Consider the following 26,615-nt stretch of genomic DNA (forward strand, 5'->3'; position numbering starts at 1 on the left):
CCAGCGGGTTAAAAAAAAAAAAAAAATACACACACACACACACCTTAGACTTACCGGCGATGGCATTTCTAAGAGCCTTTCAGAACAGCCTTGGAGAGAGTATAGTTCCGCCTGTTTTCTAGAAAACAAACACAATCCCTCTTCCATCATGGCCCGAGTTATTACGTTGCCTCCAACATGCTTAAAATCAAAAAGCACAGAAACCACCATCACAACCCTGACAGATACAGAAAACTTCTAAGACAACAGGGAGGGTAGTAACAGCTGTCCTGAAAGGTTCTGAGAAATAGAGTCACCGGTAAGTCTACGTTTTTCTCAAATCGCCTTTCAGGACAGCCTTGGAGAGGATAGCCGAGAAACTTACCCTAGGGTGGGACCACTGCCTGCAGCGCCTTCCTGCGGAGGGCCCTGATCTGCAGAAGACAGCAGGTCCAACCTATAGTGCTGGGAGGAACGTAGAGAAGTTGGACCAGGTAGCAGCCTTGCATATTTGTTCAGGTGTGGCACCGCCCCTTTCGGCCTAGGAAACTTCCGTTGATCTTGTGGAGTAGGCAGCGATACCTGAAGGGGGCACTTCTGCCTTAACTTGCCCATTTAAGCCATCTACCCAGTGTGCTTTTAAAGGCTTTTTCGCCCTTTCATGGAAACCCTTAGAAAAGCACCAGGAATTACATTTCTTCCATACTTTTAAATATATAGCCCTTGTCACTTCTTTCCTACAGGAGAGCAGGGCGTTCACGACAGACCATTGGCTCTTAGGAGGTCTTTAGAAACCAGGCTGACAGTTGTAGCCAATCTGCTTCCGAATGGTTCAGTGTCCCCTGTGTCAGCTGTTCCTTTCTGGATGGTAGCGTCCAGGGGGGTTTTGTGGCTAGATTAAAGTGGATGTAAACCCACTTCTCATGCTTTCTAAACTACTGCCATAGTGCTGATCTATAAGGATATAGATGCCTCCTGCATGTATCCTTACCTGTCAAATGTCTCCCCTCTGTCTGTTATAAGAACTAAAAAACTTCTGTGGGTGGGTCTGTTGTCTGGAGCTCTGTGGGTGGAGTCGTGATGTCAGTAGACTACCCACCCACCTCTACACTCCCCTTGTCAACATGCATTTTTTTCTGCGTATTCCTTACACTAAATGCTGCTATGATCACGAACATCCAGTCAAAATCCAGAAAAGTAACCACATGACTTCAGAAAAGGAGTGGGGGTGGGAATTAAAAAATAATGCCTGTCTCCAGGCTAGTGCATGAGAAATGAAAATAACCTGTCACTCACAGCAAGGGGGCGGAACGGACTAAGGCTTTTCTCTGCAAGTCCGTTTTATTTCACTAAACAATACAAGAGGATTGCTCAGAGCTGGATTAACTCTGTGTGGCAAGACTGGGCACAGATGATAGCAAATCTTTTACTGTACACTGTGACATCAAAAAAAAAAAAAAAAATACTGGTTTACATCCACTTTAAGCAGAACCGCAAACCAGGGCCCCATCGGCCAGAAGGGGGCGACCAGGATCAGATTCGTGCTTTCCTCTCTGAATTTCCTAAGGACCAGCAGTATCAGTTGGGGGGCATAGCACAGCTGGTAATCCCAGGGATGACTGAACGCATCTATGCCTACGGCCTGATCTTCCCTGTAAAGAGAGAAGAACGTCTGCACTTTTGCGTTCTGCTGGCTTGCAAATAGATCTATTTGGGGTTGCCCCCGTGCCTCGATGACCATCAGGAAAACCTCTTGATTCAGAGTTCGATCTGCCTTTACCACTTTTCTTCTGCTTAAAAGATCTGCTAAAGGGACCCTTTTAGGTGGATTGCCGTAAGTGACGCCACATTCCGCTCTGCCCAGGTGAGCAACTGGTTGGCTAGCTCCAAGAGCCCTTTGCTCCTGGTTCCTCCCCGCTTCAGCACATAGGCCACTTCTGTTGTGTTGTCTGAGAGTAATTGCACGTGTTGTTCCCATAACTGTTCAAAGGATAGGAATCCTAGAAAGATGGCCTTAAGGGCCCTTTCACACGTACGGACAAACGGCCCGTTTTTTACAAGATCGTAAACGGACTTGTAATGCTTCCCTATGGGATTGCAGACGTTAGCGGATGATGCATACGCTAACGTCCGCAAACATCCGCAAAGATCCGCTTTTGCGGACGGAAGAAAACCCTATTTTTCTTCTGTCTGGCTGAACGGATCGGATGAATACGGACACACGGGAGAGCATCGGGGAAAGCGGAGGAAAGACAGGGCGGTCTCTGCACAGTCTGCGGGGACCGCCCTGTCCACCAACAGCTCAGCGGGGATTACGGATGATCCCCGCTGAGCCGACGGACACACACGGGGCGGATGAATACGGATCGAAAGGGGCCTTTGTTCTCGCCAATTTCAAGACTTCCAGGCTTCCATTTTGGACCAGGAACCCTGAGCAGTCTGGCCATCCAAGTGGGCTCCCCAAGCACTTGCGCCCATCGTTGGAGGTTTGTTCAGGGAAAAAGACCCAGGATGGGACCTCAAGTTATATTGGTTGAATCCCGCCACCACCAGAGAGCATTTTTACGTTTCAGTTGATCCCAGTTTTTTTTCTAGAGGTTCCTGGTGTGACCATTTTTTGAAGAAGGATGTCCATCTGGAGTGGCCAGGAATGTAGTCTGGCCCAATGTTTGGCAGAAATGGACGCCATATGCACAGTCCCAAAACTGCCATTGCCGTCCGTACCGAAACCGAGAGAATGGTTTGGATCGATCTTACCGCAAACTGGACTTTTTCCTACCTTTTCCTGTGGGAGAAAAACCTTCTGGAGAAATGAACTTATTTTGAAACGGAATATGTTAGGCATCTACTCTGCGTAACATCATGTTTCACATTATACAAAAAAAAATTGCTAACTTTACAGTTAATTTTTTTTTTTTAATGCACAAAAAACGCGTTTGCAAAATAGCTGCTCAAATACTTTACGAGACAAAAACTTGCAAGGATTGCCATCTTATTCTCTAGGGTCTCTGCTAAAAGAAAAAAAATGTTTTGGGGTTCTGTGTAATTTTCTGGCAAAAAAAAAAAGATGATTTTTGCTAGAAAAATGTTAGAATTGCCATAGGTGGCAAGTGATTAAAAGAAAAATATTTTTTGATTTTTTGTACACCAAGTTTTAAGTACTCACAATCACCAAAACATGCAGGTACTGAAGTATTTGCCCATCAATAACCAGAATTACAAGTCAATATTAATACCAACTCAGAAGTTAACAGAAATTCATAATTAAATTTATAACAATGAACAGAATTAATTAAGCATTCTCCTCACTCAAACTCAGATCATCATATGACCACACAAGAATTGCTATAATCAATGCAAAGTGCCTTCCCCATTCAGCACACAGCATCTGCCTAACCTCTTTCAGCTGCTCATTGCTGCCCCAGGATGCAGATCGCTTGTGAGAGCTTTTCTTCTTTTCAGCATACTCCTCAGCCCAAGCACTTTCTGTCTGTTTGGCATAAAGAAAAAGGAAGTATATTCTGCATTACAATTACATATACATCATTTAATTAGGCCATGCATAGCAGAAGATTTATTGAGGCATGATTTAATTGGTATGCTGAATACAAACGACTTGTGCAGCAGTGATTTGCAACATGTCACCTAATCAAAACATGAATTACAACAAATGAAATCAAGACTTTAAAGCAAAATCTTCTACTTTGCCTGTGCAGGAGTAAAAACAGGTTCACTTTATTTACCCTCTTCCCAGAAGTACTGTACTTAAAGTGACACTAAAAAAAAAGGTTTGCGTTTTCTGTTTTTAATAACAAACAGGTCATACTTACCTCCACTGTGCAGTTCGTTTTGCACAGAGTGGCCCCGATCCACCTCTTCTTGGGTCCCTCAGCGGCTCCTCCCCGCATTAGATAACTCCCTCTGGGAAGCTCTCCCCTGAGGGGGTTACCTTGCAGGCACGTCCATAGACACCAAGTGTATGACTTGACCCTGCGTCATCGATTGACCGCAGCGGGAGACAATAGCTGTGCTGCAATCAATCTATCCAATCAAAGGAGAGAAGGGTGGCGGGACGCGCCCTCGGGGCTCAGGTAAGTACCCTGGGGGGAATACATAGGTCTACAACACCTTTAACTACTGGGAGCAGAAAAAGCCACTGACGCTTAGAGCTTGGGTTCAGGTCATAATATAATCTGTTGCTTTGCACTACATGTGCACAGGCTTCTAAAGTGAGTTTCCACCTTTGATGTTAAATATGGGAAAATGGGAGCAGGTTTATGCATTGGACTATTGGCGGACTTTTTATTTTAATTAAAATGCAATGTATCCTCATAAGATTTTTAACCCTTTGTTGGGAGAGTGTGCACAGTAAAGATGAGCATAATTATGGTAAACAAATTTGCAGCTCCTTTCTAAAAGTGGTATTAAACCCAAAACCAAACATGTAATATATTGCATTGCATATTGCAGTAATTGAATGCAGCCCTCGCATCTAAGAACGAAATAGTAAGCTGCAACATAATCTTTTCTTTTGGGTTTAAAACTTTAACATTACACAGAAGAGAAAAGCGAAGAGTTTTTATAGAGTAAAACAACGGTCTCCAAACTGCAGCCCTTTGCTTGCCTTTATCCAGCCCTTGAGGCATTATTCCTGCCACTGACACCTATTGGGCACTATACCTTCCACAGACACCAACGATTGGGGAAAATTCCTCCCACTGACACCAACTATTTCTCCCCCAATACAAAATAAAAGAAAATAAAAAAAAATGGCCATTGTTTACTCCTACTGGGCACAGTCAGGCCCCACTAAAGTCTGAAGGGCAGTAAACTGTCCCTTTCTTTAAAAAGTTTGGCGACCCCTGGGAGTAAAAAAAAAAAAAAAAAAAAAAAAAAAAGGTTCTTTCTAGAGGTCGACCGATATATCGGCCGTTTTGTAGAAATCGGTATCGGCCGATTTTTAGCCAAATTAGGCCGATAATTAACATGGCCGCTAGTGGTGCAACAGGTCACCGATGATCTGTGATCCGAAGGGGTAACCCCCTTCGGATAGGCACACTGTGCCGCCGCGGCCCTCCTCTCTGTTTACACCCACAGAGGAGGAGGGGCCCCCGCTCTTGGGACACACACACCGCTCTCTGGTGTCTGTACTACGGAGGGGTGGGGGTGGTCTGTACTGAGGAGGGGGGTGTACTGAGGATTCAGTTTACATAAGTTTGTACACCGTTTTAAGTTCAGTTAACTACATGTTTTGCATCCGTGTTCAAAAATGTTGTTATTTGCATAAACATGAACTTAAAAGGGGGAACGAATGTAAAACAGATGGCATCCGTTTTCATCCATTCCGTTTCAACAAATCTAGATGTTGGCTGTTCCGTTTAACCTCATGGTGCCGGCAAATATGCGGCCTGTCTGCAGATGGGTCTTGGCGCTGAGTGGCCGCATAGTTGCATGCATTAGTGCAAATACAGCTGTGCCAAAAGCGTGCACCCTGCGTGCTCCCGGTGGCTAACAAAAAGTGCAGTGACCACCAATCACATAAACCCCCGGCATCCTAATCTGAACGGACACGGATGTGGGCAGATGTAAATGGGCGATCAGCTGTTTACATCCGCCCACCCACAGACATACATTGTGGTTCACTCTGAATCAATCTGAAAAACTGACAGACAAATCTAGACTGAATTCCCATGTGAAAGGGGCCTACATTTTCTTGGTCTTGGCACACGCAACGTCCTTAAAATACCTATCCGGAAGTCACCAGGCAACAACAGCTTTTCAGCAAGTTCAGCAGCCTATTGCAGAGGAACTACAGAGCTCAGAAGAACATGGGTGACATACTTGAAGGTAGATCAGCAACAAGCACATAGAAAATATTTTTTCCCAGAGTTGTAGTGCAGACATAGCCCCACTGGAAGGGAGAATTTTTAGGCTTCCTGGAGGTTTATGTTTTCCAGCTTTAAACACTTCAATTCGCAGCTGACAACAGTGTCAGGTTAGCCTTTATTCAGATCTGCAGTTGCTATGGTACTACACACCTGAGCTGACATAAGCACAGAGGCATGCCTTTGAACGTAGCATACACTGTGCATGCGGCTAGTTAGTAGGCAGAATGCATTAAAAAAAATAATACTCCAGAAAACATTATACTCCGTTTTCTTATTAACTGAACATTTCTAACCTGAGCGTTCTTTTGGGGAACAGTTAAAGCTTAAAGTGGAGTTCCACCCATTAATATAACATTACATCAGTAGTTTTAAAAAAAATGTCATTAGTCCTTTACGGAAATTTTTTTTTTTTTTTTTTTAGATGCCTTCAAAGTGTTGTTGCTAGGCAGAATAGTTAATCTTCCCACTTCCTGCACCTAGGTGCTTAATGCTTCCTAACCTACACCACACAGACTCCTGGGAATGTAGTGGGTGTAACTTTCCAGGAGTCTGTGCACTCCCCAGTCTCAAAGAATCATGTGACTTGGACAGCACAGGTGCTGAAACCTGATCTGACACTGCTTGTGCAGCACTGAGCACGTGCGAGATCTGCAAGGCTGAAATCCAGGAAGTCATACAGTCTGGCTTCATGATGCCCACACTTAAGATGGCCCCAGTCAATTTCTATTTTATAAAGTGTCTAAATGCTGTAACAACCTAACAAAACGGACCTTAGTTTACAGACTAACTTTACTAGAATACATTAAGCTTGTGTATTACAGGGGTATTTATATTTAAAAAGTGAAATTGTGGCCGGAACTCCGCTTTAAAAGAGAAACATTCACAAATGCTGGATAAGGAGTGATAATTATCACACGTAAGCAGTCATTGACACCTTTAATGCATAAAAGGATTACCTGAGTAGACTTGTCACACATACATGGAGCAGCCTGCCCATGTTCCCTAGGCCACTGACCAGAGAGGTAAGGTGCAGAAAGAGTATCAAGTGAAGACGTACGCCGAATTAAGCTGGAAGGACTTGTTGAAGGTGGTTGCAGTTTATTTCCTGAATAAAAAAATAAAATTGTAAATAGGTTTTAACTTTTTTAAATGCACAATATAAACATTTTGAATACAATAAAACCTGAGAATTAGAGCCGGTTCACACAGAGGCGACCCTGCCTGTTAAGTCGCGGTCCGCTCTATTCAATTGAACCGTTCTAATAGGAGCGACGCAAGTCGCTTCGACTTAGAAAAAGGTTCTTGTACGACTTTGGGGGCGATTTGGGGTGACTTGCATGGACTTCAATACAGAAGTCATTTTGCAAGTTGCCTCTCAAGTCGTCTTGAGATCGCATTGCCGAGTCGGCCCAAAGTCGTGCCGCCTATGTGTGAACCAGGTCTAAAGGTCAACAACCATCTACTTCTAACCATGCTCACAAATCCAAGTATATGCGTTGTTTAAAGAAACAGGCCCACTACTTGTTTATTAAATCTAGGCTTAGATTTATAGTTAAAGGGGTTGTAAAGGTTCATTTTTTAATTTTTTAAATAGGTAACTTTAAGCTAGTGCATTGTTGGTTCACTTATCTTTTCCTTAAATTTCCCTTCTAAATGTTTGTTTTCTTTGTCTGAATTTCTCACTTCCTGTTTCTCCTCAGTAAGGTGTTCAGTAAGCTGTTCTAAATGACTTTCCACCGCTCGGAATGATGGTGGAAAGCTTACTGAGGAGGAACAGGAAGTGAGAAATTCAAAAAAAGAAAAAAAAAACATTTAGAAGGGAAATTGAAGGAAAAGGTAAGTGAACCAACAATGCACTAGCTTAAAGGAACCAATTTAGAGAATAAAAGATGAACCCCTTTAAACCTGGTCCAGCTTGGACCTATGCAAGTACGGATATGCTATACCCAAGGGATTGTTGTGAAGTGGAGACTCATTTGTAGTATTTGCTACTACAGTAATTATTGCTGTCTTCACTGATCGCTTTGCAGTCATTAAGAAAAATCCAGGGCGTTCTGTAAATAGCGCTAATGCTGAGTGAATGACCCCCTGCAGTTACTATGCAGTAGGACAGCTGTTCAGCACGGAACCCAAAGACAACAGCAATCACTGTAATCGCGGCAAATACTACAACAATGCTCCACTTCTACAAGCATGGCATATGCATACTTATATTTGTTCAAGCTGCATCAAAATCTATACCTGCAAGTCCGCGTAAAGCATTTTTCATACATCTGTTAAATTGTCCTTTTGTAGCTCACAAATTTACCAGTAAAGGATTACAACGAAATATACATTCTCTAAACAAAACAGAGGGCCTTCACAATAAAACAGTATTTTAGCAATATATTATGTCACAATATTTGTACAAGCGTTACTTTTTTTAAGCAAAAATACACTAAAATTTGGGGGCTCCACTGCCCTCAATTTCTGCTGTAAAACCAGAAAGTGGGGGGGGGGGGGGGGGGGGGAGAAGCTGGAGCAGTTTTGGGATGTGCATGCACAGAATAAAATGTCGGCATCTGCCCAGATGAACGAGCCCCCCACACACGCGCAGAATTCATGTCCTCTTGGCCTGCTGAAGAGCAGTACTCAGAAGACGACCTGCCAAAGAGGGAACATTAGAACAATTACAGTGCTGAAGTAGAGGTATGTATAGCTCTGCTTTAACCTCTCCTCAACGATTTACCGTATATACTCGAGTATAAGTCGACCCGAGTATAAGCTGAGGACCTAATTTTACCACAAAAAAAATGGGAAAACGTATTGACTTGAGAATAAGCCGAGGGTGAGAATGCAGCAGCTACTGTAAGCGGAAAAGAGGGTCAACAATGCCCATTTGCACGCCTTACTGTGCCCATTGCAGTCTCACTGTGCCATGCCTCACTGTGCCCATTGCAGTCTCACTGTGCCATATACCTCACTGTGCTCATTGCAGTCTCACTGTGCCCATTGCAGTCTCACTGTGCCATACCTCACTGTGCCCATTGCAGTCTCACTGTGCTATACCTCACTGTGCCCATTGCAGTCTCACTGTGCCATACCTCACTAGGGGTGTAACGGATCAGAAAACTCACGGATCGGATCGATCCTCGAATCAGGAGTCACGGATCGGATCATTTTTCGGATCAGCAAAAAAAAATACTAAACTTGTTACACCCAACAGAGTTTTAGATTCAGTTATTTTCAACACAAAACGGAGCTTAAATACAGAATATGTAAATCTGACGGACTGTTTACATGTTACATTTTAAAATCTGCAGCAAACCTTACATGCGTGCTAATGTGACAGAACACCTCCGATTTTCACATTAAGTTAAATATTAATATCAGAGAAGTTCTGTCACATTAGCAAGCATGTAAGGTGCCATTAAACGCAGCTATTCACAAAAAAAACGATTTGTTTTTTTACCAAAAAACATTTATCAGAGTACATATTGGCCTAAATATATGAGCGACACAGTACCGTATCGCAAAAAAATGCTCTGGTCAGGAAGGGGGGGGGGGGTAAATCTTCAGAGGCTGAAGTGGTTAAACAGGGACCTGGACAATGCCATACACAGTGTGTGAAGCAAAGGAACGGTGTACTGTGACATGCTGTGTATACAGTGGGGGAAGTGTCTCAGTGTAGCACACACACAGACAGTAGCGATGTACAAGCACACACTGACAGGTTAAGCCCTCTCCACCCCTCCTAAGGACTCTCATGATCCCCTCACAGCCCGGTGTGATTGTTCCAGCACGGCATTCCAAGCAGGCAGGTTAGGGAGAGGAGAAAGTGAGTGAGAGGAAGTAACAAGCTGAACACACACTGCTGGCTTCGTTTCTCACCTCTCTATACAGTGCACTTGTTCCCGATCCCTCACCTAACATTATCTTATCTGCAGAGCAGAGGCTGGCCGTTCCCCCTTCCAGACACTTACAGATTACTGTGTAATCACGGGTGAGTCGGTGACATCCATCGCTTCTGTCGGAGCAGCCAGGGGAATTCAGTCCCATGCTGTGAAGGGTCACTGGCAAGCACACGCTCTCCACTGGGCTGGAGCAAGATGGCCGCCAGCTCCGGAGCTAGGCCGAAGCCGGGGACTTTCCTACGGCCGAGGCTCCGGAGCGATCCGCGGATCGTGTGGTGTGCCGATCCGAACGGGGTGGCCCGTTCGGATCACGGATCGGTGACGATCCGTTACACCCCTATACCTCACTGTGCCCATTGCAGTCTCACTGTGCCCATTGCAGTCTCACTGTGCCATGCCTCACTGTACCCATTGCAGTCTCACTGTGCCATACCCCACTGTGCCCATTGCAGTGTCACTGTGCCATACCTCACTGTGCCCCAGTATCTGCAATCTTGACAGGCGTCCATTTTTTAAAAGTCACGCGTGATAGGCATTTGACACTGTGTTCCGCCTATCATGGAGGTCCGCTCATCCTCGGACTCAGTTTCCCAGCAGACACTGTCTTCGGTGTTCCTCCAATCACGGACATTCTTACATCCTCGAACAAGAGGGCGTCCGCGATTGGCGGAACACTGAACACAGTACCTGCTGGGAAACTGTACGAGGATGAGAGGACCTCCGTGATAGGCATTTGACACTGTGTTCTGCCTATCACGGAAGGGAACACCAGGAGGAAGCCGCGACTTTTAAAAAAATGGAAGTGGCTTCAGCTGCAGGATGGGGTTTAAAGGTTACCACCACAATATAAAAATTCCTTTCGGAATCACTCAGAAACTTGGTCCCATTCTGATCTGTGGCCCTGTTGAGGTTCAAAAGCAATTTCCTTTTCTGTGAATGCTGGCTGTACAGTGCCTTGAAAAAGTATTCATACCCCTTGAAAATTTTAAATTAAAAATGTTAAATTCATTTTAATGTGATGGACCAACACAAAATGGCACATAAAATTGTGAAGTAGAAGGAAAATTATAAATAGTTTTCAAATTGTTTTACAAGAAAGCCATTGTTGACAAAAAGCCATAAGATCTCCCATTTGCAATTTAAGCCATGTGGGGGACACAGCAAACATGTGGAAGGTGATGCTCTGGTCAGATGAGACTAAAATGTTACTTTTTGGCCTAAAAGCAGAGCTATGTGTGGTAGAAAACTAACACTGCACATCACCCTGAACACACCATCCCCACCGTGAAACATGGTGATGGCAACATTATGTTGGGGGGATGCTTTTATGCTTTTCTTCAGCAGGGAGAGGGAAGCTGTCAAAGTTGATGGGAAGATGGATGGAGCCAAATACTAAGCAAACTTAAAAGAAACCGTTAAGAGTTTGCAAAAGACTTGGGCAGAGGTTCACTTTCCAGTAGGACAACGACCCTAAAACTACAGCCAGAGCTACAATGGAATGGTTTAGACCCAAGAATATTCATGTGTTAGAATGGCCCAGTCAAAGTCCAGACCTAAATCCAATTGAGAATCTGTGGAAAGACTTGAAAATTGCTGTTCACAGACGCTCTCCATCCAATCTGACAGAGCTTGAGCAAAATGAACAAAAATGTGAAAAGCGGGTAGAATACAAATGCACACCACACTTTTAACTCTTATTTGTAAAAAAACATTTATCATTTTCCTTCCACTTCGCAATTTTGAGCCACTTTGTGTCTATCTATCCCAATAAATTACGTTTTTGGTTGTAACATGACGAAATGTGGAAAACTTCAAAGAGGTATTAATACTTTTTTGAGGCACTGTAGGTCCACTTACATTTGTTAGCATTCCTATAGGGCCAGAGTCCCGAACAAAGTCAGAATCGACTTTGATCGGGTCTCTGATGTAGAAACCCATAAGCGACGTCACAACTTCACTTATGGTTTACTAAGCTGCCAATGGCACAGATTTGAAAAAAGCTAGAGTATTGAAAAAAAAATATGCAGATTTTGACGTTTATTTTATTACTTTTAATTGCAAAGTAGGGATCTGGGGTCTTTTAGACTACTCCATAAAGTGTACCTGTCACTGCCTATTACTGTCACAAGGGAAGTTTACATTCCTTGTGATAGCAATAAAAATTATCAGATTTTATTTTTAAAGAGAGACAGTAAACAAATAAATTAAAAGCGACCCCCATCCCCGCACAAAGAAACCACATATGCAAGTCACGCCCGCATATGTAAACGGTGTTAAAAATCACACGTCAGGCATCTCCGCGATTGTCAAAGCGAGAGCAATAATTCTAGAAAAAGACCTCTTCTAATGCTAAACAGGTAACTTAACATTTTTTAAAAGAGTCGCCTATAGAGATTTTTAAGTACCATAGTTAGTCACCATTCCACTAGTGTGCGCAATTTTAAACTGTAACAATGTTAGGTATCTATTTACTCGGTGTAACATTTTTCACTATATACAAAAAATAAATAAAAAAAATTGGGCCAACTTTACAGTTTCGTTTTTTTTTTATTTTTTATAATTCAGTGAAGTGTATTTTTTTCCCAAAAATTGCATTTGAAAGACCACTGCGCAAATATCCATGGATGTCCTCGTCTTTGTGCGGTGATATCTGAATAATGCCTGCAGCTACAGGCATCATCGGAGGTCCGAGCGCGACGTTATGACGTCACGCCCGGTACCCGAAAGTAAACAAAGCCGCAATCGCGGCTGTCGGGCATTAGATCTAATGCTTGTAAGCCTGAAGGAGAGATGTGGGGTCTTATTGACCCTACATGTCTCCATAAAGAGGACCTGTCACAGGGATTCCTATTACAAGGGATGTTTACATTCCGTGTAATAGGGAATAAAAGTGATCAAAAAAAAATATGTAAAATAAAGTGTTAAAATAAAAAAAATGAAGTAAAATAAAAATAAAATTACAAAAATGTTTTTTTAAATCGCCCCTGTCCCCGGTAGCTTGCGCTTAGAAGTGAACTTGCATGCAAGTCCCGCCCACATATGTAAACGCCCTTCAAACCCCACATGTGGGGTATCGTCACGTGCGTTAGAGCGTGTGCAACAATTCTAGCACTAGACCTCCTCTGTAACTCGAAAATAGTAAACCTGTAAAAAAAAATGTAAGCGTCGTCTATGGAGATTTTTAAAGCGGGGGTTCACCCTTAGAGGGCACTTTTCCCCCTTAGATTCCTGCTCGTTATTACTAGGGGAATCGGCTATTTATTTTAAAATATGTGCAGTACTTACCCGTTTACGAGACGCATCCTCTCCGTCGCTTCCGGGTATGGGCTTCGGGAATGGGCGTTCCTTCTTGATTGACAGGTTTCCGAGAGGCTTCCGACGGTCGCATCCATCGCGTCACGATTTTCCGAAAGAAGCCGAACGTCGGTGCGCAGGCGCAGTATAGAGCCGCACCGACGTTCGGCTTCTTTCGGCTACGAGTGACGCGATGGATGCGACCGTCGGAAGCCTCTCGGAAGAATGTCAATCAAGAAGGAACGCCCGCTCCCGAAGACCCATACCCGGAAGCGACGGAAGAAGATGCAGCTCGAAAACGGGTAAGTACTGCACATATTTTAATATAAATAGCCGATTCCCCTAGACCGAACGAGCAGGAAGCTAAGGGGAGATTTTTTTTTTTTTTTTAAATGGGTGAACTCCCGCTTTAAGTACCGAAGTTTGGCGCCATTCCATGAGTGCATGCAATATTAAAGTGTGACATGTTAGGTATCTATTTACTCGGCGTAACATCATCTTTCACATTATACAAAATAATTGGGCTAACTTTACGGTTTTGTTATTTTTTAATCCATGAAACGGTTTATTTTCCCAAAAAAAGACATTTGAACAATTATTGCGCAAATACCTTGCGAGAAAAAAAGTTGCAATGACCGCCATTTTATTCCCTAGGGTGTCTGCTAAAAAAAAAATATATAATAATGTTTGGGGGTTCTGATTAATTTTCTAGGGAAAAATTGTGATTTTTACATGAAGGAGAAAAGTGCCAAAATAGGCCCGGATGTCAAGTGGTTAAAGCATTTGTTAACCTAGAAAAAAATAAAATTGGATCCTGTTCCTTCAAAGCATTTTATACAGCACAGTGCTTGGGCTTTGTAATTTAGCCCCCTGTATCAGCTGAAATACCTGGTTGATCCTTCCAGTTATTTGTCCTCCCCTATGCAAACTGATCATGGTGCATCATGGCTGCTGAGCCCTGACACCGTTGTCAGTTTACGTGCCTCCGCCTTCCACAGTCTGCTCCCCTTTGTCTGTGTCCTCCATCTCCCCCCCCCCCACAATTTCCTATTCTAGTTCCGTTTTATAAAACAGTTAGCTCCGCAGTGGATGTCATTTATAAAAAAAATTCTGTATAATAGTTTATTTCAGAGCGCCGCTCATGTGACTTCCCACCGGTCTCATCCTATCCTTAGCTGATGTCAACAGGGGGTTTCACAACACCTCCCCCTGCAGCTGACGCATCGGGAGAGGAGACCAGCGGGCAGTCACCCGAGCAGTGAATGGCACTCAGAAATAATCTATTATACAGCAAATTTTTATAGGAGAGGAGGATTGGTGAGCTGATCGGCGTCAAAAAAGGTATATTTATTTCTTTACAAAGGATAGAGAGGTTAGTGTTAGATCCCTGGTGTTTATAGATGCAGGGACTTGCACTTTATTCTAAAGAGCTCTAAAGCTAAAAAAGGACCACAGTGTCAGTAAAAATAGAACATGGCTAAATAGTTAAAGTTTAGTTTACTTTCTATTTTGTTACTATTCATAGTAAAAAGTTGTTTAATGCATAAGCCAGGTGTGAGCAAATCACAGAGAAATCTAGTATCCAGCTGGAGTGGAGTTGTGGTGACTAGGTAAAAAAGGTTGTTGAGCCGTTATTCTACAAAGTGCATTCAAGTCAAACCGGGACTTTCATTTTACAGGTATAAAAAGGGATGCTAGCGGGGCAGCACTACATCTAGTAGTAAGTGACAAGTGCGCCCCATTACTGATAGGCAGTGCTTATGTCGCTGGTCAGTCCAGAGACTGTTAATCAAGATGGCAGACAGTGTTGGTGCGTGCATGGAACAGCGTGTGTGGTGATGAAGTTTCTTGTGAACAAAAAGGTGTAAAACCCAGATAGAAGACTTCAAGCACAGTATGGTAATGAGATGGTATAAGATTTCAAAGACGGCCGTGCGTGCGTCAGTGACGATCCTGACCGTGGTGGTTCCCAGCCCACAGCAGTCATTCCTGTGAACATTCAGTGCGTGGAACGTCTGATCCTGGATAATGAACTCATAATCTGTCGTGAAATTGCACAAGAGACAAATATTTCTGTGGGAACGGTGAACATTATCACTGTTGTGTTCTAAGTGATGTGCATATGTGTGTGCAAAAAAAAAAAGCCTGGCTTTTCTCCAGGACAAACCACAAGCTAATACTGCTCACCGCACTACGCGCACATTACAGCAACTCGGCAGGGAGGTACTAGACCTCACTCCGAGTGATTTCCACCTGTTTAGACCCCTAAAATAGTTAATCGGAAGTCAGCATTTCTGCACTGATGAGGAAGAGAAGCAGGCTGTTCTAGGATGGTTCAGGCATACTGACAAGTCTTTCTATGCCAAAGCTTTCCAGGCATTTAAACACTGGGATAATTGTATACATGTAGCAGGGCAGTATGTTGAAAAAGAAATGTAGTTTCTGCTCCTTGAAATTTGTTCTATTTATTACATAAACTCAAAAGTCTCGGTTTGACTTGAATGCCTCTCGCATATTGCAGCCCTTTTAAGCTGCAACAGCAGAGTTTTAGTACAGTATTCTCCATTTGTTTTCCACATAAACTACTGAAATGAAAACAGATGTTTATATAATTTTATTAGGAACAGAATACACTAATCATTCAAATAGATCAGCATCAGATTAACACTTTATAGAATTATTTAATTGATGAAGTGGTGCATAACCTAAAAGAAAAATTGTTTTGGTACTGTAATTAAAGTGTTTGTTAAATAATAATAAAAAAAAAAAAGAGAAGAAATGGAGTATGGATCCTGTTCCCTTAAAGGGTCACTAAAAGGAAAACATTTTTTTTTTTGTTTAAAAGACAGAGTGGCCCCCGATCCAAGTCTTCTGGGGTCCCTCGGCGGCTGTCTCTGGTCCTCCCCGCACAAACTACACACATTAATGCGAGAGAGCTTGCATTGCGTGTAGTCTTTGCGCGCACGCTCTTGTGATACAGTGAGCGGCCATAGACGCTCACTGTATCACTCGGCGCCGCGTCACTGGATGTGATTGACAGCAGCGCCAGCCAATGGCTGCTTTCAATCCATCCACTCTAGCCAATCAGTGGCCAGGCTGAGCGGTGAAGAGGATCTTGGGACCGAGAGCGGGACTTTAGAGGGGTCAGGCAAGTATAACGGGGGGGCTGGTATACTCTGAAGTTTTTTTACCCTAATGCATAGAATGCATTATGGTGAAAAAACTTTTTCCTTTACAACTCCTTTAAAGCATGTTATACAGCACAGTACTTGTGCTGTAATCCTGGCTGATCCTGCCCTCCCCCCCTGTAAACTGACCACGGTATATCATGGCTGCTGAGATCTGACACCGTGGTCAGTTTACGTGCCTCCGTCAACCACAGTACTGCTCTCTGGTATCCTTCTTGTGTGTATAAATAAATAAAAGGGGGATGCAGATTATACCGTATATCAGAGCGTCTCACGTGACTCTTAGGATCTTTCTCCTCCCTGACTGACATCAGCAACAGTGCTCAGCACCGCCCACTATAGCTGTAAGCCAGAGAAACCACGTGCGTGCTGGGAGACGCTATGATATACGGTATAATGGGATTTATTTTTTATACAGCACAGGGGCACATAGCGTTAAAGTGGATGTAAACCCTTTACAACCAACCGCTTTACCTACAGGTAAGCCTACATTAAGGTTTACCTGTAGGGTTAAGAAATATCTCCTAAACCTCCAAAAAGGCCGTGCCGTGACTGACGGCTCCTGTGCGCATACCCAGAAGTAACACCCGGAAAAGATGTCGGCCACCCGAGCAGTGTAAGAGGATGGCTGCGGGGGCTTCGTTCGGAGGTGAGTATTACACAATGAGCTAGTATGCTATGTATACTAGCTCATTATGCCTTTGTCTTGCAGGTAGGTTTTTCATTTGGGCCCCTTTCACATGTGCGGACCGTATGTCCGCATTTTCATCCATCCGTTGCGGATGAAAACGGGACATACATTGGTCCCTATGCTGAGCTTTACGGACACACAGGACATTACTGATCCGCCCCGTGTGAAAGGGCCCTAAGTGGGTTTACTTCCTCTTTAAATAGATGATGTTCTGACCAAGTTATAGTTAATCAACAACCACTTTGATAAAGTGCACTTCGAAGAAACTGTCATGTACCTCCCAACTACCCTAAACTTCAGCCAAAACAAAGACAAAGTAGACATCTTATCTCCTGTGTTCCCTGTCAGGCAGGATTCATGAGCAAGAGTGGCAGCTGACAGAGGAAAGATTGTGTGTGCACAGGGAGGCAACTCTTACCCAGGGAATGCTTTTTTTTTTTTTTTTTTTTACTACTCAACCCTTTTATTTCAACCTGTATAATCACTATTTAACCGTTTCATCACCTGTTCCATGTTTTTATATTTTAAATTTGCTGGAAATGTTATCTTTAAAAAGCACATACAATATCTCACAAAAGTGAGTACACCCCTCACATTTTTGTAAATATTTTATCTTTTCATGTGACAACACTGAAGAAATTACACTTTGTTACAATGTAAAGTAGTGAGTGTACAGCTTGTATAACAGTGTAAATGTACTGTCCCCTCAAAATAACTCACACAGCCATTATTGTCTAAACCGCTGGCAACAAAAGTGAGAAAACCCCTAAGTAAAAATGTCCAAATTGGTCCCAATTGGCCATTTTCCCTCCCCGGTGTCATGTGACTCGTTAGTGTTACAAGGTCTCAGGTGTGAATGGGGAGCAGGTGTGTTAAATTTGGTGTTATCGCTCTCACTCGCTCATACTGATCACTGGAAGTTCAACATGGCACCTCATGGCAAAGAACTCTCTGAGGATCTGAAAAAAAATATTGTTGCTCTTGGTAGGATAATTCTCCCCCTGTGATCAGTCAAACTTCAAGTGTTCGAGAAGCAAGATAATTTATTTCAAATGTACCGGTACAGATGGATGAGATCTTCATGCTGAGAAGAAAGCAGAAGTCACATACAGACACAAGGTGTGTAACCTTCTTTATAGAGTCAACAGGAAAAAATACCATTGGCTAAAAGATCACTGGTGGCTCATGACACAAAAAACTTGGCCTAGGATATGGGAAGATTACCAAGACCCTTAAACTGAGCTGCAGCACGGTGGCCAAGACCATACAGCAGTTTAACAGAACAGGTTCCACTCAGAATAGGCCTTGCCATGGTCAATAAAATAAGTTGCATGCACACCATCAGCGTTATATCCAGGAGGTTGTCATTGGGAAATAGACGTATGAGTGCTGCCAGCATTGCTGCAGAGGTTGAAGGGGTGGGGGTTCAGCCTGGCAGTGCTCAGACCATATGCCTCACAGTGCATCAAATTGGTCTGCATGGCTGTCGTCCCAGAAGGAAGCCTCTTCTAAAAAGATGATGCACAAGAAAGCCTGCAAACAGTTTGCTGAAGACAAGCAGACTAAGGACATGGATTACTGGAACAATATCCTGTGGTCTGATGAGACCAAGATAAACATATTTGGTTCAGATGGTGTCAAACATGAGGAGTACAAAGACAAGTGTCTTGCCTACAGTCAAGTATGGTGGTGAAAGTGTCCTGGTCTGGGGCTGTCGGCACTGGGGAGCTACAGTTTTGTGAAGGAACCATGAATGCCAACATGTACTGTGAGATACTGAAGCAGAGCAGGATCGCCCTCCCTTCGGTGACTGGGCCGCAGGGTAGTATTCCAACAAGCACACCACCAAGACGACCACTGCCTTGCTAAAGAAGCTGAGGGTAAAGGTCATGGACTGGCCAAGCAGGTCTCCAGACCTAAACCCTATTGAGCATCCTCAAACAGAGGGTGGAGGAGCCAAGGTCTCTACCATCCACCAGCTCAGTGATGTCATCATGGAGGAGTGGAAGAGGACTCCAGTGGAAACCTGTGAAGCTCTGGTGAACTCCATGCCCAAGAGGGTTGAAGTGGAAATAAACTCAAATTTATTTATTTTTAATTAAGGCCTGAACCTTGTACAGTGTAGGATTTCATGTTATCGGTTTCCAGTCCAGTTAATCCAGCTTAAGCAATCCCCTTATCTTTTTTCAGTGAGATGAAAACTGACACACAGAGAAATAGGAGTCAGTTCTTCCCCCTTGCTGTAAGTGACAGGTGATTTACATTTGCAGGAGCACGAGAGGCATTCTGTGTACCCAAGATCCCTGCCTCCTTTCTTCTACAGCTCTCCCAAGATTGGCTGCTCCACACCTCAGCACGATTGGGCATGCTGAAGTCATGTGGTGACTTTTCTGTGGTTTGACTGCATGTTAGTTTTAATAGCAGAGGTTCAGTGTAAGAAATGCATGTTGACAAGGGGAGTGTAGAGGTGGGCGGGGAGTCTACTGACATGAAATCCTTGGACCAATTGTCAGACCCTACACTGGTGCAGTGGGTCCTGGGTTCCTCCTAGTGCACGACAATGCCCGGCCTCGTGTGACAAGAGCATGCGGCCAGTTCCTGGAGATGAAGAAATTGATACCACTGAATGGCCCCCATGCTCACCTGACCTAAATCCAAAATAACACCTTTGGGACATTGTTTCGTTCCATCCGGTGCCACCAGGTTGCACCTCAGTCTGTTCAGGAGCTCTGGGAGGAAATACCCCAGGACACCATCAGCCGTCTGATTAGGGAGCATGACCTGATGTTATTATCAGGCAGGCATACAAGCACTTGGGGCCATACTGAGGACCATTTTGAGTTGTTGCAATGAAATTTCATCAAAAATGGACGAGCTTGCTGCATAATTATTTCACTATAATTTTAGGGGTGTCTTTGAATTCAGCCCTCTGTAGGTGGATAATTTTCTTGCCCTTTGAGATCTGATATGTTTTTAAAGTGTTCCTTTATTTAAACAGTGTAGATAACCACTATGGCAGTAGTTTAGAAAGGATGAGAGTGGGTTTACAGCCACTTCAAGGCAGTGCTGTAAAATAATGATGGCCACACAAAATATTGACACTTTGGACCCAATTCGGACATTTTTGTTGCCAGCAGTTTAGACATTAATGGCTGTGTGTTGAGTTATTTTGAGCGGACAGCAAATGTACACTCACTACTTTACATTGTAGCAAAGTGTCATTTCTTCAGTGTTGTCACATGAAAAGATAGAACAAAATATTTACAAAAATGTGAAGGTGTCCTCACTTTTGTGAGATACTGTACATTATCTTACTATTAAAAATACATAGTTTAGCATAGATCTGTTTAATTTTAAATCAGTAAAGGACTATAAATGACTGATGCATTATGAGAAAAATTTAAATTTATGCAAAAAAAAAAAAACCTTTATTTAATTTCTTTTGTAAATAACTTTAACATGCTTTTTACCAACATTTTAATTTTAATGTTGCAGTAAATAGAACAAGCAGCAGAATAAAATGTATATTTTTTCCTTACATTATTGGTACTTGTGTTCAAAATATTAAATTATCAAACTCAAAAAAAAAAAAAAAAAAATATTTACCCTTTCCCCTTAAAACGCAAATAAATGAACAAATTCTCACAGAGCTTTATGGTCACGAGAAAACCATGTCTGCCCTCCCCAAAAAAACAAATATGTATCAATTCTTTATCAAAAGTAATTACAAATTCTTAGACTCGTGAACCGACACATAGCAGAAATGTGAAATATAGTCTGGTCCATAGGGGGTAAACAGGTGTGAGAGCCGAAGTGGTTAAACCGGCCAGTACAGAAAGTGACAGCACCATTCATAGGACATTTTTCCTGGTTCTTCATGGTGCTTCCAACAGTGGCGCCGGAGATCTGTCAAACTTAGTGCATGTGCAATGGATCAAAGAAAGAAATGGATGGACAGCCGCACACCAAAATCAACCTTGGAAGGCAACCCTTATTGGTGCAAAAGGATAAAAGCACTACAAGACACAGCACAGCAAGCAGTGGGATAAAAATCTGACGCGTTTCGCACAGAGGTCTAGTGCTTAGTCATGACTAAGCACTAGACCTATGTGCGAAACGCGTCAGTTTTATCCCACTGCTTGCTGTGCTGTGTCTTGTAGTGCGTTTATCCTTTTGCACCAATAAAGGTTGCCTTCCAAGGTTGATTTTGGTATGCGGCTGTCCATCCATTTCTTTCTTTGATTTTTTGGCCCTGTGCATTGCCAGCACCCACGGTTTCTGAGGAGGACATTGATTGCTCATTGCACTCACCTGGAGCGGCGATCTTTCCCTGCATGTGCAATGGAGAAAGCCTCCAACATACTAGAGACTTTGGAAAACAAAATGAGGCGACTATACTTCCAGGTCCTGACAACATTCAGATCAGCCATTTCAAAAGCAGCTAATTCCCAATGTTAGCCCATCACAGTAAAGAAAAAGAAAAAAAGAAAAAGAAAAAGAAGATACTGGAAGGCCTCCCTTCAGCCACAGGATTCCAGCAGCAAGAATCAGCAGATATAAGCCGCCGCTCAGCCCATTTAAACTAATGACAGACTATGTAATGTAGCCACACACAAACGGTTACCCGTGGTTAGGGACAGATGTCGGAGCCTCGGTTTAGCCGACTGATGGTCACATGATACCCATGTCCTAAAGTATAGGATATCTGCCAAGAGCTTCAACAAAGCAGTGGAGTGACAGTGGTATGTTTGATTCTCTTACAAGAGAGCCTTTCACTTTCCACACACATTTTAACACGTGGGGAAATATGAGCATCAGAATGCATAGGTCTTCTTTTGCTATCCGTGTCCCATTTGGGAGATTTCTTGGCACTTGGTATATAAATGAACAGTGCTGTTTCTGACAAATGTGAATAAATCTCTTCTAAAACGCAAACTGTTGTGCTATATGTGTGCACGCCACCATGTGCAACGATTGAATGCTCACCACCTGCTTTGACCTCATAAGAAATAGTGGAGGTCAAAAGCGCTTTACATCACCCTTTGGTTTGTTTCAGAATCTTGCCTGTCCACACTCTGCTTCACTCCACTTATGGCTCGTACAGATATTGGCAGGGCCGGTCCGAGGTGGGGTGCACTGCACCCAGGCGCCACAGGGGAGGGGGCGCCAAAGGAGCACCGTTGGTCCCGAGTGTGTTGCCAACGAGTTGGCTGCCGCAGCGCCGCTGGTGGTAAATAGCGCTGCTGAGCGGCGCGCCAATCGATGTGTCGTCACGAGCGCGGTGACCCGCCCGCAGCAGTGGCTACATCTCCTGCGCCCGCTGTATTCCAAGAAGAGGAGGTGAGTTAAGTCCGCCCCACCTCCTCCCCATGTACCCCCTTGTGCCCGCCCACAACCCCTTGTGCAGCCAATCTGTGCCTGGGAAGGGGTGTGGGCGGGAGATTTCAAAGCAGCCAGCGACACTGATGTGGTGTCGCTGGACATGTCTCCTCCAGGCTCCAGCATCAGCAGGAGGACGAGGACGAGTGGGAGGCGCGCCGCGCAAGCTGCCAGGGAGCTGCTGCAAGAAGCAGCAGAGCACCTCCCGGAACAAGAAGGTACTTGGCACATCTCTCTCAAATCCACCTTCTGACCACTACCCTCTCTCTCAGCCCAAGCACTCTCACTCAGCCCCCCTCTCTGTCCACTATCCTCTCTCTGAGCCCCTCTCTCACTCACCCTCCCTCTTTTTCCACTACCCTCTCTTAGCCCCCTCTCTCTCAGCCCCCCTCTCTGTCCACTACCCTCTCTCTTTCTCAGCCTCATCTCGCGCTCTGCCTCATCTCGCGCTCTGCCTCATCTCGCGCTCTGCCTCATCTCGCGCTCTCGCTCTCTGCCTCATCTCGCGCTCTGCCTCATCTCGCGCTCTCTCTCTGCCTCATCTCGCGCTCGCTCGCGCTCTGCCTCATCTCGCTCTCTCTGCCTCATCTCGCTCGCTCTGCCTCATCTCGCGCGCTCGCTCTGCCTCATCTCGCGCGCTCGCTCTCTGCCTCATCTCGCGCGCTCGCTCTCTGCCTCATCTCGCGCGCTCGCTCTCTGCCTCATCTCGCGCGCTCGCTCTCTGCCTCATCTCGCGCGCTCGCTCTCTGCCTCATCTCGCGCGCTCGCTCTCTGCCTCATCTCGCGCGCTCGCTCTCTGCCTCATCTCGCGCTCGCTCTCTGCCTCATCTCGCGCTCGCTCGCTCTCTGCCTCATCTCGCGCTCTGCCTCATCTCGCGCTCGCGCTCTGCCTCATCTCGCGCTCTGCCTCATCTCGCGCTCGCTCTCTCTGCCTCATCTCGCGCGCGCTCTCTCTGCCTCATCTCGCGCGCGCTCTCTCTGCCTCATCGCGCGCGCTCGCTCTCTCTGCCTCATCTCGCGCGCTCGCTCTCTCTGCCTCATCTCGCGCGCTCGCTCTCTCTCTGCCTCATCTCGCGCGCTCGCTCTCTCTCTGCCTCATCTCGCGCGCTCGCTCTCTGCCTCATCTCGCGCGCTCGCTCTCTGCCTCATCTCGCTCGCTCGCTCTCTGCCTCATCTCGCTCGCTCGCTCTCTGCCTCATCTCGCGCTCGCTCGCTCTCTGCCTCATCTCGCGCTCGCTCGCTCTCTGCCTCATCTCGCGCTCGCTCGCTCTCTGCCTCATCTCGCGCTCTGCCTCATCTCGCGCGCGCGCTCTCTCTGCCTCATCTCGCGCGCGCGCTCTCTCTGCCTCATCTCGCGCGCGCGCTCTCTCTGCCTCATCTCGCGCGCGCGCTCTCTCTGCCTCATCTCACGCGCGCGCTCTCTCTGCCTCATCTCGCGCGCGCTCTCTCTGCCTCATCTCGCGCGCTCTCTCTCTGCCTCATCTCGCGCGCTCTCTCTCTGCCTCATCTCGCGCGCTCTCTCTCTGCCTCATCTCGCGCGCGCTCTCTCTCTGCCTCATCTCGCGCGCGCGCTCTCTCTCTGCCTCATCTCGCGCGCGCTCTCTCTCTGCCTCATCTCGCGCGCGCGCTCTCTCTCTGCCTCATCTCGCGCGCGCGCTCTCTCTCTGCCTCATCTCGCGCGCGCGCTCTCTCTCTGCCTCATCTCGCGCGCGCGCTCTCTCTCTGCCTCATCTCGCGCGCGCTCTCTCTCTCTCTCTCTGCCTCATCTCGCGCGCGCGCTCTCTCTCTTTGCCTCATCTCGCGCGCGCGCTCTCTCTCTCTCTCTCTCTCTGCCTCATCTCGCGCGCGCGCTCTCTCTCTCTCTCTGCCTCATCTCGCGCGCGCGCTCTCTCTCTCTCTCTCTCTGCCTCATCTCGCGCGCGCTCTCTCTCTCTCTCTCTGCCTCATCTCGCGCGCTCTCTCTCTCTGCCTCATCTCGCGCGCTCTCTCTCTCTGCCTCATCTCGCGCGCTCTCTCTCGCTCTCTGCCTCATCTCGCGCGCTCTCTCGCTCTCTGCCTCATCTCGCGCGCTCTCTCGCTCTCTGCCTCATCTCGCGCGCTCTCTGCCTCATCTCGCGCGCTCTCTGCCTCATCTCGCGCGCTCTCTGCCTCATCTCGCGCGCTCTCTGCCTCATCTCGCGCGCTCTCTCTCTGCCTCACCTCTCTCTCTCTCTCTCTCCCCCTCACCTCTCTCTCTGCCTCACCTCTCTCTCTCTCTCTGCCTCACCTCTCTCTCTGCCTCACCTCTCTCTCTCTCTCTCTGCCTCACCTCTCTCTCTCTCTCTCTGCCTCACCTCTCTCTCTCTCTGCCTCACCTCTCTCTCTCTGCCTCACCTCTCTCTCTCTGCCTCACCTCTCTCTCTCTCTCTCTGCCTCACCTCTCTCTCTCTCTCTCTCTCTCTGCCTCACACCTCTCTCTCTGCCTCACACCTCTCTCTCTCTGCCTCACCCCTCTCTCTCTCTGCCTCACCCCTCTCTCTCTCTGCCTCATCTCTCTCTGCCTCACCTCTCTCTCTGCCTCACCTCTCTCTCTGCAGATCGGATGAATACGGACATACGGTCCGTGTTCATCTGATCCCCCCATAGGGGAGAGAGGAGAAAAGACAGGGCGGTCCCTGCACAGTGTGCGGGGACCACCCTGTCATCCGCCAGCTCAGCAGGGATCAATGGAGCGATCCACGCTGAGCAAACGGAGGCAGATCATTACTGATCCGCCCCGTGTGAAAGGGGCCTAAAGCTTAACTCTAGGTTTTAGTGAATGTTTAATAGTTTGTTTGGACCACGCTGGTCCAAACAAACTATTACCCTTACAAACACATGCTCCCGCTGTGTGCTCTGTATAAGGCCCCTTTCAGATGGAGCGGACTCCATCAAGTAGATCTCTCTGCTGATCCCCGCTGAGAAGGCAAATGACAGGTCAATGTCCACTCCGCTATGCAAAGCGGACACAGCCCGCTGATCTCTATGGGGCGGTTGAAAGGAAGACACACTGCCTGTCCGTTTCCATCCAATTCGATCTGCCGGACAGATGGGGAACAGATCAGTCTGCAGGTGTTAGACACATGTCTGCTGACATCTCCTGCAACAAAGAACAATGGGTCCGATTGTGTCCGCCTGAAAAACAGACAGGTGGACCCGATCAGTCTGCTGGTGTGAAAGGTCTTAACTGTATGTAGCATCAGCTAAATACAGTATACAGCTCTGTGTTCCAGGGGGGTGCGGCGCACCGTTTACATGTACCAATCAGTATTTTTTGCTAGAAAATTTCTTAAAACCAAACATTATAGGCATTAAGGGCTCTAGAGAATAAGTTGGTGGGTTTAGGAAAAAAATAAAATGTCACGGCATTTTCGCATCGGTTTTTCAAAACACAATTTTGGGGGGGGGGATTGTTTATTATGTGAATTTGGCATGTGAATTTGCCTTTGTGCGTGAGCATAAGGTGATGGTGACACGTTAAAAAAAAAAAGTTTACACTGTCGCTTTTTTTAGATCACTTGCTGCCGTCACAGCAATAGGCATGTGACAAGTACACATGCCTATTGCTGTGATAGAGATATCTGGGGTCTATAAGATCCCTCATATGCCATAAAAGCATTTCATCATACCAAAATCTGTGTGATCAAATGCTTTTTATTTTTTTTAAATAGCACCATATATCAGGATTCGACAAACCCAGGTGCCAGGTCGCAATTGTGACTAGAATTAGCGACCTGGCGCTGCACAGCTGGGGTATCCTGTATCTCCGTGTTCCGCGTCTATGCTTCCTTCTGCCTTCTGTAATCTGGCGCCATCTTGTGGTGGCCGTTGGTATGACAAGACAACCAGCAATGCTAATTGAGCTTCCCCTGTCTGTTTTCACTGCCATCTCCTTCCCTCCAATTAGAACTCCCAAACATTATATATATTTTTTATTACAACACCCTAGAGAATAAAATGGCGGTTGTTGCAATACTTTCTGTCACCCGTATTTGTGCAGCGGTCTCACAAGCGCACTTTTTTGAAAAAAAAAAAAAAACAACACACTTTAATAAAAAAAAAATAAGACACCAGTAAATTTATTACCCAACATGTCACGCTTCAAAATTGCGTCCGCTCGTGGAATGGTGACAAACTTTTACCCTTTAAAATCTCCATAGGCGACGTTTAAAAACAATTCTACAGGTTGCATGTTTTGCGTTACAGAGGTCTAGAGCTAGAATTATTGCTCTCGCTCTACCAATCGCTGCGATACCTCAGGTTTGTGGTTTGAACACCACTTTCA

The 26,615-nt window shown here is 45.6% G+C and overlaps 1 protein-coding gene across 2 annotated transcripts in view; it reads right to left on the bottom strand.

The window, feature by feature from the left end:
- Nucleotides 1-26,615, bottom strand: part of FAM117B (family with sequence similarity 117 member B) — an 83,791-nt gene that overhangs the window by 48,962 nt on the left and 8,214 nt on the right. For both annotated transcript variants that reach the window (XM_040357229.1, XM_040357230.1), the window contains exons 2-3: nucleotides 6,824-6,972; nucleotides 3,377-3,469 (exon numbers count right to left, since the gene is read on the bottom strand). In XM_040357229.1, the coding sequence (XP_040213163.1) occupies nucleotides 3,377-3,469; nucleotides 6,824-6,972 (242 nt within the window). The remainder of the gene's footprint in view (nucleotides 1-3,376; nucleotides 3,470-6,823; nucleotides 6,973-26,615) is intronic.

The sequence above is a fragment of the Rana temporaria genome, chromosome 6 (assembly GCF_905171775.1).
Source record: "Rana temporaria chromosome 6, aRanTem1.1, whole genome shotgun sequence".
NCBI lineage: Eukaryota > Metazoa > Chordata > Amphibia > Anura > Ranidae > Rana > Rana temporaria.